Here is a 12,021-nt window from a genome sequence, read left to right as displayed (position 1 = left end):
AGTTCGATTTCCGGAGAATTATTTGAAGAAAAAGGCACAAGGTCGATAATGGCATTTGAGAATTCGCTCTTGAGCTGTTTGATCTCACGTTTCGAAACTTGGCATTTATTTCCAAAGCATGTTGCCTGCAGCATTTCCGTGTATTTTTTTCTTTAAAGGGGACCTCATAATAACAAGTGCATGTGGCAATACTCAAAATTATTTACATTATATGTGCATATATGTAGATGCTGTAGTTAAACTACTTACACGACGGAACAAAAAGGAGGATATCGAAAGATGAGAGATAGACAGATAGCTTGCTTGGGTGTGGAACACGACTTGGCCATTTGAGACGATTCAGTCGTGCTCAACCTGTCCTCCCATAAGATAACAAAGTCCAGATGAAGGAATTCAATCGCTGAAGATGTTCCATTTCTGCGTGCCATTCTCTTGAAGACATTTTCTGATCAGATCATCGCAGTCATTCTCCTGCTACGACGACTTTGATTTATTCACCTGGGTGTAGCTGTCACTTTCACTTTCACTCCTTCTCGTTGCAGCAGGAGCAGCAGAAAGAGCTTACATATAGCATAAAACCACAATCGCATGATATAAGCATTGAATCAAAGCTATCTACGCCATACACACACTGAAATGAATGAATAATGACAATACGGCAGGAAGGCTGCTGTCAGTTTTAGTAAGATTGATCCTGAATATTTCATGACAAACCTAATTTACTGGACGTTTATATTGGTGTGTGTATCATACATACGACCATGCACATGCACGTATGCGATAGAGTAAACAAGTGACGCCAAGCCAAAAACTAGCCCAGCCTCCATTCTAATGGCAGCGACTCTCTAATGCGAAGGAGGTAACCGACAACCGAGGAAAAACACTTTACTTGCATAATGCCTATACTATAGATCTCCATTTCCAAGAGTTTGTAATTGATTATGACTTTGAATGAGTGGGAAGAAACTAAAAGTCCATTAATGTCTATCAGTGAAAGTGCTACACAGAGTGATACTTTTGAAACACAAGTTGGTAATTTCTAAAGTTTTCAATGTTTTTTTTTATTATATTTTCTGCATTTGTTCGTTCGTTGTCTACAAACCACAAGGAGGAATACATAATTTCATTTTTTGCATGCATAAAATAAAGTGGTAGATAATGGACAGACGTCTATTCATGTCCAAACTTTAAGTGGGTATATAGAAGTAAATCGAGGATTGTCGTACATTCACAGACGCAGTGTTACCTCCTCGTCTCCTTTCTCTCGCATATGCTGTTTTAAAACTACAAATGTTGAATAAAAAAATAAATCCCTATCTAATCTGCCTAAACGAGGAAAACCCGCTTGAATGGATCTCGTTTTTTCAAGAATTCCGAGTGTTTGTGGACTAAAGAAATCCTGAGGGTGAGCTTGAAGGGATTTGCAATAACCTGTTTACTTACGTTCGTCTCCAACAGAGCATAATGAAAATCTGTAAAGCTTGACGACGACGAATGTGACCCTTCCATACAGTCGGGGCTTACTTTCTCCAAGAGATAAGTAAGTGGGATAGGCAAGAGAAACTGATCAGTCAGTCACCCGTTGGCTTGAATATCTGTCTTGTCGTTATTTCTCAAACTTTCTTGCATTTAGGAATCTAGACGCGAATTCCATAAAACTATGTAGAATTCCTGCCATTTATTATTATTATTTTAGATGTTCAATACGAGTTGAATTTGAAACTTATTTTCGCTTTCTTTCAATACAGTGCAAAGATTTGGTGACGTACTTTGTACCTTCTCACGATGGTCTACAATTGAAATACTCTCACAAAATTCTAATGCAGAGTATTTTTATATATAGCCCTTAACACATGAGGCACAAGGATTATTAAAATAAAAGTTTCTTACCGGGATTCCCCAGGGGAGGAGTTTTCAAGAGCGTCTTAACACGGTCAAAAATGGGCCTAAAGGTCATATGAGGGGAAATTTTGCACCCAAATATCTAAGAAACTCTCCCGAACTTCGACGAAATGATATCTACAGGTTCGTCATATAAAGTTAAGGAGAAAACAACGCTATCAACAGTTTGCACATGAGTCATGAAGCGTAGAAAGCTCCTCCCCTGGGGGTGTGGCGGTAAGAAACCTTTATTTTAATAATCCTTGTGGCTCATGTTTTCAGATACATCAGCTTCCCCAGTCATTAAATTGATTGCTCATTCAACTACAGGATTACTTGGCAAATTTTTACTTCTGTAAATTCTTAATTTTAAACCGGTAGAAATATTTTGACATTCCAATATCACATTTGCTTTCAATATTTGGTGCACAAAGCCTCATCTATCCATACGTCCATAAATATGTATTTACATATCTATATCTACTCATTTTTTGTTTATCTGGTTTAATATGCAAATATGTAGGTATATGTAGATGTACTAATTCTGAAGGCAATTAGATTAAAAAGAGTTTTTATGCCTAAAGGCAGACTGACGGCATGAAAGTTTCATAAGTGAAGCCACTCGAGCTTATAAAATCAGTTGTCATTTTTCATCAAAAATTAATATGTACATATTTTCTTACGTAAAAGGGATGTTTTCGATTTTTTCATGCAGAAATTCTGGGAATCCATATTGCGATCTTGCCAGTCGTCAACAACAAGTTGACATATTAAAAAAGTTTTCTTTGATCTAAAAATTCATATTATGGAAAATACTGAGAAAATACTCGATTCAGAAAAATAATTGCGAATTACATGGGCGATATTGGATGTTTTACTTATATTTCGTTCAACTGGGAAAAGGCAATAAATGCCTGTCGAAGGACATATTATTTCTTCCTCTTTCTTCCACCAACATCAATCAGGGAAGTATATTGACGTTTGCGCTGAAAATAACTTGTGCGTGGTCTTCATTAAACCACGTAAAACATCAAATTAGGCTGCTTCCTAGTGAATCATTACGATAACTCATAGACGAAGAGCCTTGAAGTCTGAACGAGAGGATGAGAAAAGGCTCCAATTCATCGGAGAAGGAGAGAAGTCGTTGAAAGCAATCGCAACACAACTTTATTTTTCCTGAAGACGGGACTCATTAATCAATGCCTTATTTTGACGGTTCTGTATCTACAAAAGCGAGGATGAGTTGCTTTGATATCTATTCAAAATGGTCGAAATGAAATATTGACTAATGATTTGGATGAAAAGTAGTCATCGTGCCCACGCAGTTTGCTGTGTGGTTGTTGGGATGAAAACATCAAATGAATATCTAAAGTGTGCTCATTTCGTTCCATTCGGATTGAATTACCAATCAGTCCCAAACAGCAGAATACAAGCTCTGTCGTGTTGTTCAACTTCACTCCGGAAATAAGTGACACATAATATGGTAAGTGCATGTGCTCAGGATAATGAGCCTGCTGCTGGACAGGACCCGAGATGATGATCACCCACCATTCTTTGTGATTAGTTGTTAGTAATAAAAATTCACCTATGCACGTATTTATGTGTACATATTTTTGGGAGTCATACGTGATGTAGCAGATATTAGCACATAAACTGTTGACAAACATTTCCCAACTTGAAATGTTTAGTTTGTTGATATTTTTGGACTACTTAAATGATGCAACCACAGCAGAACTAAAGAAAAAAAATTCGCTTGATTGGTCTTCGGCTAGCTAAATTCTTCCGATAGATGTATACCACCAATAAAATTTTATTCTTCAGGTGCCAATTGAAAAAGGAAACTTAACTTTTCCCATGAAAAGTAACACATCCAAGCTCACGTCGTTTGCTTATTCTGCGTTTTCTACTTTTTTGTTTGGTTTAAGAATGACAATCTTGGGACTGGTCCCAATGATGTCCACTGTTGTTTTGATCAGGTTCTTTTCCTCCTCCGATAGTTGGCAAACAGAAGGAAAGTTCCTCCATATTGAAGATGAAGGAGAGAGCGAGATAGTGAAATGCTTCTTCAAATTCGAGTGTGGCATAGAAAAGTGGATTGAACGGAAGTATGTGACCTCATCTCGATCTCATACCAACCCCGAAATAGTCTCAGCTTTGCAAACAAGACTTGAATGACTTTTTTGGCGATACCATGCTCACTCGACTTGGTAATATCCTTTTTTCTTGGAGCAAAGAATTGTCATATGAAGAAAAGTTTGCCGGTTGGTTGGCTAGTCAGTCGGTTCAGCATTCAGCTCAATTTGTTTGTTGCAAGAAAGGCATCGTAAAAGCAATGGAAACCTCTGAAATTGCCAGAAGCATGTAAGTGTATATCTGTCAGCAAAAATTGTGACAGAGGCAAATATCGGACTATAGGCAATTTTGAGAAGGTTGGATTACGTTCACTCGGATGCGCCGAGAGCTACTGATATGCTCACACGTATTGTTTGTCTTAGAACAAACAAGAAAAGTTATTAGTTTGAGTTGGACTTGTTTTGAATCCATCACATTAATATGATTGAATTAAGCAGAAAGGGGCTTTAATAACACTTTCTATAATTGCTTGTTTGCAGAAGTAGGCCAAATCTGACATCATTCGAGCGCTTCCAACTGCTAATTCGCAAGCAGTCCTTGTACGAGGATGATGACAAAGTGGTCGACACCTTGCTCCATGAAATGGTCATTGAAGAGATTGTCCACATTGAGCAAAAGGAAGGAGGAACACAGCTCAAACTGATCATGGATTTTGAGTCCAATGGACAAGCAATGTTCAAGCCAATGAGGTTAGTGTTTTTTTCAGCCATATTAATATTCTTCTGATCCCATTTGTTTTCAATCTATGCTGTCGATTGTTTGGTTATACTTTTTATTTTAATACATTTAGTCTTAATTGATATTAAATACTCTATCGATACTGTGATAACATATTGGGATGTCGCAATAATCCCCTTTTTAAAACTGAGCAACTGAATTGTTGATAATTTGCTAAAATAATCCCTTTTTCCACCATTTGTGCTGTGGTGGAAGGTTGTCGAAGTCGTTCGTCTCTTGCTTAATAAGAGAGAGAAGGATTTATTACATGATTAATGTTGTCATTGGTCTAGATTTCCGAGACAAACCGAGACGCTTCCCAACCATTTCTATTTCACGGACTTTGAGCGTCACAACGCAGAGATTGCAGCCTTTCACTTGGACAGAGTAATGCAGTTTAGAAGGTAAGAAGAGACGTGAGCCGTAGGATATATTTAATGCAGGAGATGAAAGCCATTTGTCAGAGACTGACTGTCCATCTCTGGTCTTTGGAATTTGGCCATTTCGATCCCCGTGTCACAGTGACAAATTCTCCAATGGCAAATTCTTCACAGCCAACAACAAAAAATATTGAGTAGCTATACACATTTACTGATGCATGTATATGAGTACTCTAGAATGCGCAAATGTTCCTCTCATTATTTTGTAGAGAAAAATTATATGGATTTGTCAATAAGATTTGACAGGGCTGATTTCCAATCGTTCGCCAAGCATACGTTTGCCACTGAGCTGAAGAAACCACCAAGTTGGCGAAATTAGAAAATTCCTTACAAATTCTTATGTCTTATTTCAGGGCACCGCCAGTTGTCGGACGATTGCTCAATATTTCATCAGAAATCTATCCCTTAGGTTCGTCATTTCGTACTCTCTAATGAATCCCAAAGATCCCAAACTTAATAACTTTTTACGTGTATGAAATTCTTCAAGTAAATAAATATGATAAGAATGGATTGTAATATAAAATTTACCATTTCTAGCTGAGGGCCAGCTATTACATACTTTCTTTGTCTCTCCGGCCGGCAATATTTGTTTTCATGGTATGTCCTCTTCCTTTGATTTGTTCAATACGCAAAATATAAACTGCGCCCACGGTTTGTTATTTTTTTGCAAAAATAAAAATAATCGGGCCTTTCTAACCATATCCAGATATTCGCTCCAGATATTTGTCTAAGAATTTTACGTTAATTTTTGCAAAATAGGAAAGTGCAGCTACTACTGTGACACTAGTCATGCAATTTGTGGCGCACCAGACATGCTGGAGGGATCGTTGGCCGCATTTTTGCCACCAAAAGGTAATTTCGCATGACTATATACTAGATACAGCCTCTCATTATATTAGTCATATCTAAATAATATATCTAATGGCAGTCGGTGGGGTCGCTTTCTCAAATTCCCCCCCGAAAAGTCGTTTGTCATACATATTTGTTACACTGCTAAATCAGAGCTACTCGAGATCAAATACACAGTTTGACCCTCGTTGATGACAACAATACGTGACCAAATAACCGTCAAAAATAGTTGAGACAGACAACTCTTCTTGAGATAACTTGCATGCATATATTATGCTACACAACTAGCACATAAGTACATAAATACGCACAAAGCCTCATTCCCTCTCTCTTTACAATCTGACTATACATGCATTTGATAGTCTCAAATGATGTCCTAAGCACGACCCTTGAGACCTGAACACGTTTAAACTCAACTAGGCAAACAAATGAACTTTCGTCAAGAAAAGAATGCATAAGCCTTTTCGACTTAAGACAAAGATAAATGTGTTCATGTCTCGAATGCGCTACTTTTCACAACTCTTGCTCTCACAGGTTTCACTTCTAGGCTCCCGTTAATAATTTACATAATCGTTTCACCATTCCCTCCTCCGTGTAATTAATGAGTGGTCCGAGTTCTTTCTACATTTGTATTACATGCACACATTCGTATCGTACACACTGAATCTTCAGACTAATCTTTTATTGAATAAAGTTTATGTTACAGTGTTTTCAAGTGGTCTAGGCTTACGTAGTAAAAAGAGAAAGTCATTTCACATCCCCCACTCTCAATCAATTACATTTCCTTTCCCTTCACCTCAATTGATCGCATGCTATGAATGATTTTTTTACTTCGAAGCTAGAAAATGTTTAAATAAATCATGACGATGAAATGCAATTCCATTGCATAACACAATGTGTCTGATTATGGCTGCAGAGTAACTAATTGGCGTTGTATTTATTTAACAGAGGCTGCAGCAAGAAAAGTTTGGCGGCACCCGTGGAGACGTTCGTACCACAAGCGGAGGTAACGATTTGATTTTTCCTGTGAGTCTGGCAGAAAAGGTATTTACATTGACCTTTACGTCGTAGGAAAGCGCAGTGGGAGGTGGACTCTGACTATTGTGACCTCATCCGGTCAACCCCACCATACGACCGGGGACGTCGGCTTCTGGATATTGTGGACATGGCAGTTTTAGATTTCCTTATGGGAAACATGGATAGGCATCACTACGAAACTTTCAAGATGTTTGGAAACGACACCTTCCTTATTCACTTGGGTTTGTAATGCATCTGAGAAAATAGTTTGATATTAGGCTTATCATTAGATACAGATGAAAATACTGCATGGCTTTTCACTGGCTTTTATCACTTAATTTGTTTTTCAGATCATGGGAGAGCTTTTGGGCGACCAAAACACGACGAGGTGTCAATATTGGCCCCTCTCTACCAGTGCTGCATCATAAGAAAGTCCACACTTGAAAAACTTCTCAAGTAAGTCTTTACCTCCTTCCTTCCTCTTCTCTCTCGCCAAATTACTATACGCTCTCTAGATAAGTAGGCAGCCATTTCATCTCTCAGCCCGCAATCATATATATTTAGCGGAGGTTTTGGGGTTAAAATCCCTGGGATTTGTGGTTGATCATTTGAGCTGGATCCATGGTCGCATGTTTTCATGTCATACTCGCCAGCCTGTAATGTTAAATTTAATATTGGAGGACGGGGAATATGACAGGAAAATAGGTGACTATAGGTCCGGCTTTAGAAGTGACGCTATGCACAACTTATTTGTCACGATAGTGCGGTGGGTGGGTGTCTGTATTTACACACGGTATATTGTCCCTAAGATCGACATATAACAGGACACTTCAGCTTTCTCTCTTGTGTGTACAACTCGAAGGAGGACGGTGAAAGCAAGTTTTGAGACTTCTTGTTCTAGACTTTTGGGTGAAACGCATCCCATAACTATTCATTCTTGAGTTTTCAGGCTGCACCATTCAATTAACTAGCTCATGTTGTTCAGCGGAGTGCAAGTGAATGGAAATGTTGATGAGATAAACTTTTCTAATTTAGCCATCAGATCATTCAGCTCCAAGTCTTTTGGAGGAATTGATGAGAGGATGCAACTTCCTGCTTTGTTATACAGAGTAAAAGTCTTCAAGATTACGAGATATATATTTATTACGACGAGCTGCACGAGGACGGATGGAGCCAATGCTTTTCTGCTATACTGTGCATAATGCGTAATCGGATCTTTCACTTGATCGAACTATGATGCATTTTCGGTTACGACAGGTTTTCCAACTTCAAAATCTCATTACCCAAACTAACTCAAGTTCTAATTGGCTAACATTCCTGGTAATTAGATTCGCGTGCAAGAAAAAAAGTGTTGGTGAAAGTAACATTTCATGAGCTTCGTTTTTCAAAAGGACGATAATATGATACTGATTTAGATTATGCGAGCCTTGTCAACTATGTATGTATATGGGCTAAATATGTCGTCCCATTAATTATTTTTAAATAATCTGCACCATGTTTGCTTCACCAAAGTTATGCTTTGTGGATCAATACTCCATTAGCAGGCAAGATACTAAATTTGTACGAGAATTGTAGTCCAAATAACGGTAGGATGTGAGGGGAAAGAAATCAATCAGTTTCATCATCATAAGTAATGAAGATATCGGGGTACGCGTGGCTTTTATCTGCGCCACGGCCACACCTCACATGCATGATCATCCGAAGAGCAGTACGGAAGCAGGCTTCCGTTTCCTCCACTCTATCTCAACGCTCTTAGTGAATACGCCGTGTGAATGCTTGCCACACAGATATTGTATGAAGGCTTGATAAGTATCATTATTACTTAGTTTGTAGTGACGCATGGCATAAAGTTATGCAATTCAATTTCTCCATCAAGGCTGTTAGCTCGTTCTAATTATGTGATAACCAGCACAATGTTCAATGGGTTTGATCATGACTAGGAGGACATATGTATGCGTAGTATTTACAGTCTAATAGATCTCATCGCAGAGGCTTCTATACTTTTAGTCATCTCGACCCTTCCGTTTCCTGGTTAGCCTGCATTACTGTACATATGTATTGTCAGAAAAGTGAACATGCAAAATATTTTAGGACATTAAATACCGAAGATTATTTGTTGCAGAGATGGTTAGATAACCGCTTAGTCATTCCTGTTTGTTGTATTTTGCTTGTTCTCATTTATGAAATTTCGGTATAAGCTGGCAAATGCATGAACTTAATACATATTAATGCTATTGTTTTGGTTAATTTTACAGATTTCACAATGGCCCGGAAACCTTGAGCAGTGCTCTAAGAAAATCAATGCACAGTGATCCACTGGACCCAATTTTATGGGTATGCAAAAAGTTATAAATAGTTCAATGGCAATTCAATGTTATAATGATTTTATTTACATTTCTTGTAATTTTAATTACAGGAACCCAACTTTGTAGCAATTGACCGTCGTGTTAATATCATTCTTAAAAGTGTTCGACAATGCATCCAGCAACGAAAAGATGCCGGAAACACGAGCGGAGAACAATCTGTAGACGAAGTGATTATTGACGACGGGTTTTAAGTTAATTTTTCGGAATCCGTAAAACCCAGACCTTTACAAAAGAATGCGACTTTTCAGTTGTGACTCCCTAATTTTAATCCTAACAAGAAATTTTAAAAATTCTGTATCAATGTGATTTTTAAATCCAATTTATATTATTTTGTTTTATTTTATTTTATAACACTTACATAAGTTATCACTTGAATTGAGATTAAGCGCATCCCAGTTTGTTTAAGTAATACCCGGTGAGACAATTAGCTAGCTTATTTTAAAATTTCAAAAGCAGGGTCCTATTTTTGGAAACGACCGAAGAGGCAAGTGTACATTGCTAGAATTAAATTATATCCAACAGATGATACATTGTGATATGAAATTTTCTACACGAGCGTGTTTATTGTCAGGAGAGTGATATGCACAATCTATCGCATTGTAATGATTACATATAAATAACAATAGCCAAGTAGAAAATAGCATAGAATATTCAACATCATTTCATTCTTCTTTGGCTGCCAAAACTCTTTTGATGTGATTTTTTGTTGATTTCTTTTTTAAATGGCACCATTACGTAGCTCCTATTGGCACAGTGGTTTTGTTATGATTGATTTTTAAATAATGCATCCTGATAATTCTAGTAGTTCCAGTAATTTTAAGAGAATTCTTTTATTCGTCACATGAATTTTGCAAGTGAGAGATTATATTTAAATTGTTATGTGACTGTATGCTTTACAGGTAATATTGCAGGAGCTTTAAGATGAATGTTAATATAGCACCATAAATAGCTCACTTATTTCATGTATTTTACATATATTGTAGCACTAATATGCTCTAAAAAGAAGATATGCTTAATATCAAAAAACATGTTAACAACTACCCCTCCCGGTACTGTTTAAACTGAAATTATGAACTGGCGAGATATTGTGTCACTGACAATAGGTATATAGGAAACTCAATTGAAGCAGTTGTAAATCATTCGGAAAACAGTGTCTTATAGGCAATTTGATCGTCTCGAGTATTGCATTTAGAACAGCAATGATCGATCACCTCAAAATGTATGTATGCATTTGCAAGCACACTGTTTTTAGACAACATAGTTTAATACACATGTATACATATGGGTCTGTATCTAATGATAACGTAAGTAGTACATACATACAGTAGATAATTGGACTATTTATATTTTGGAGGAATATATGGGTGGGTGCTTTGCTAACGCTCTGTGGTGTGAACTACATCTATATCTTAACGAAATAATAATAAGAATGCAATCATTGTAAAATGTAAAAAATCCAATCGTAAAGTACTCAATCAATTACTGGAAATGAGCTCAAAAGGGAAAGAAAACCGGTAGATTTTTAGGGAGGCTTGAATTAACTTCGGCTCGGTTAGGATACTTATTACTACTTTACTATTGATAGCAAGTCTAGTCTTGATACAAAGGAACTGCTTTAAAAATAACTTGATAACTTATGGTACTACATTTATATCAACTGGTGACAAGTCAAGGGAAGTAAATAATAGTGCATTATGTACACGGAATTGTACATGTACACTGCTACACTGCGGGCAAAATTAAAATATTTAATTAATCCGTATTTATACATGTGTATAAAAAAACTAAAATTAATTACGTAGCATATCAAATTATCAAGATGACGAGTAGTGGGGAATATAGCAAGCACAAAGTGAAAGTAGATTTTGCCACGATGCTGGCAATGCAGCTTTATTGAGTCACATGATAGCGAATGAGATCAATATTTTAGAGTTGGTGATATCGACGACTAATTTAATAAATAATACCATCGGCAAAAATATATTTCCAAAACCGAGCTACGCCATTTCACTGAACAGAACTTATAGAATCAGCTAATACTATAATTAGATACGTAAAGTTATGTACATACGAAATAGTCAAGATAATTTTAAGATGCTTGTTGATATTATTAAGTGTTGTGGTTTAGTAGTCTCATTAATTGTTATCGTTCGACATACATACTAATTTATTTCCATTTATTATGCTACTATATATTCTTTATTTGACTTGCTGAGGCAAAATGAGAATCCATACTACTTTTATCACAAATCTTGCTGCTTTTATTGTTGTATAAAATGCCATGTTATGGTTGTACCAAGTGTTTCACTTTTGGGAAAAGATAATATTTTGTTGGTTTGTTTTTGTGCTGTGCACAATCATAATTTATTCGCGTTTAGAATTGGAAAAATTGTTTGTTTTACAAAATTAAAACTATATAGTGCAAAATGCTACCATTTGTGAAATGAGTGAATAAAAAAATATTCATGACATATCTGACAACGAGACAAAATGCATTTTCAGTTTTTTCGCGACTCATTAATGCACATTTTACTTAATTTTCAATAAGAATTTCTTACTTGAAACAGAAGAGAAAGTCGTAATCTTACGTATACAGCGAAAGGTGAGATGGATTGGAT

General features: G+C 36.7%; 1 protein-coding gene across 7 annotated transcripts in view; it reads left to right on the top strand.

Moving 5' to 3' along the window:
• Window positions 1–11,887, top strand: part of LOC110845561 (extracellular serine/threonine protein CG31145) — a 47,365-nt gene extending 35,478 nt beyond the window's left edge. For all 7 annotated transcript variants that reach the window (XM_035849762.1, XM_022092003.2, XM_035849761.1 and 4 more), the window contains 10 exons: window positions 4,494–4,703; window positions 5,025–5,135; window positions 5,525–5,580; window positions 5,709–5,768; window positions 5,931–6,023; window positions 6,969–7,026; window positions 7,092–7,279; window positions 7,388–7,493; window positions 9,293–9,371; window positions 9,454–11,887. In XM_035849762.1, the coding sequence (XP_035705655.1) occupies window positions 4,494–4,703; window positions 5,025–5,135; window positions 5,525–5,580; window positions 5,709–5,768; window positions 5,931–6,023; window positions 6,969–7,026; window positions 7,092–7,279; window positions 7,388–7,493; window positions 9,293–9,371; window positions 9,454–9,594 (1,102 nt within the window). In that variant the 3' untranslated portion in view covers window positions 9,595–11,887. The remainder of the gene's footprint in view (window positions 1–4,493; window positions 4,704–5,024; window positions 5,136–5,524; window positions 5,581–5,708; window positions 5,769–5,930; window positions 6,024–6,968; window positions 7,027–7,091; window positions 7,280–7,387; window positions 7,494–9,292; window positions 9,372–9,453) is intronic.
• The last annotated feature ends 134 nt before the right edge of the window (window positions 11,888–12,021 follow it).

This window comes from Folsomia candida, unplaced genomic scaffold, assembly GCF_002217175.1.
Source record: "Folsomia candida strain VU population unplaced genomic scaffold, ASM221717v1 Fcan01_Sc003, whole genome shotgun sequence".
Classification (NCBI taxonomy): Eukaryota; Metazoa; Arthropoda; class Collembola; order Entomobryomorpha; family Isotomidae; genus Folsomia; species Folsomia candida.
The sequence above is the reverse complement of the archived record's forward strand: the minus strand, read 5'-3'. Positions and strand labels throughout refer to the sequence as shown.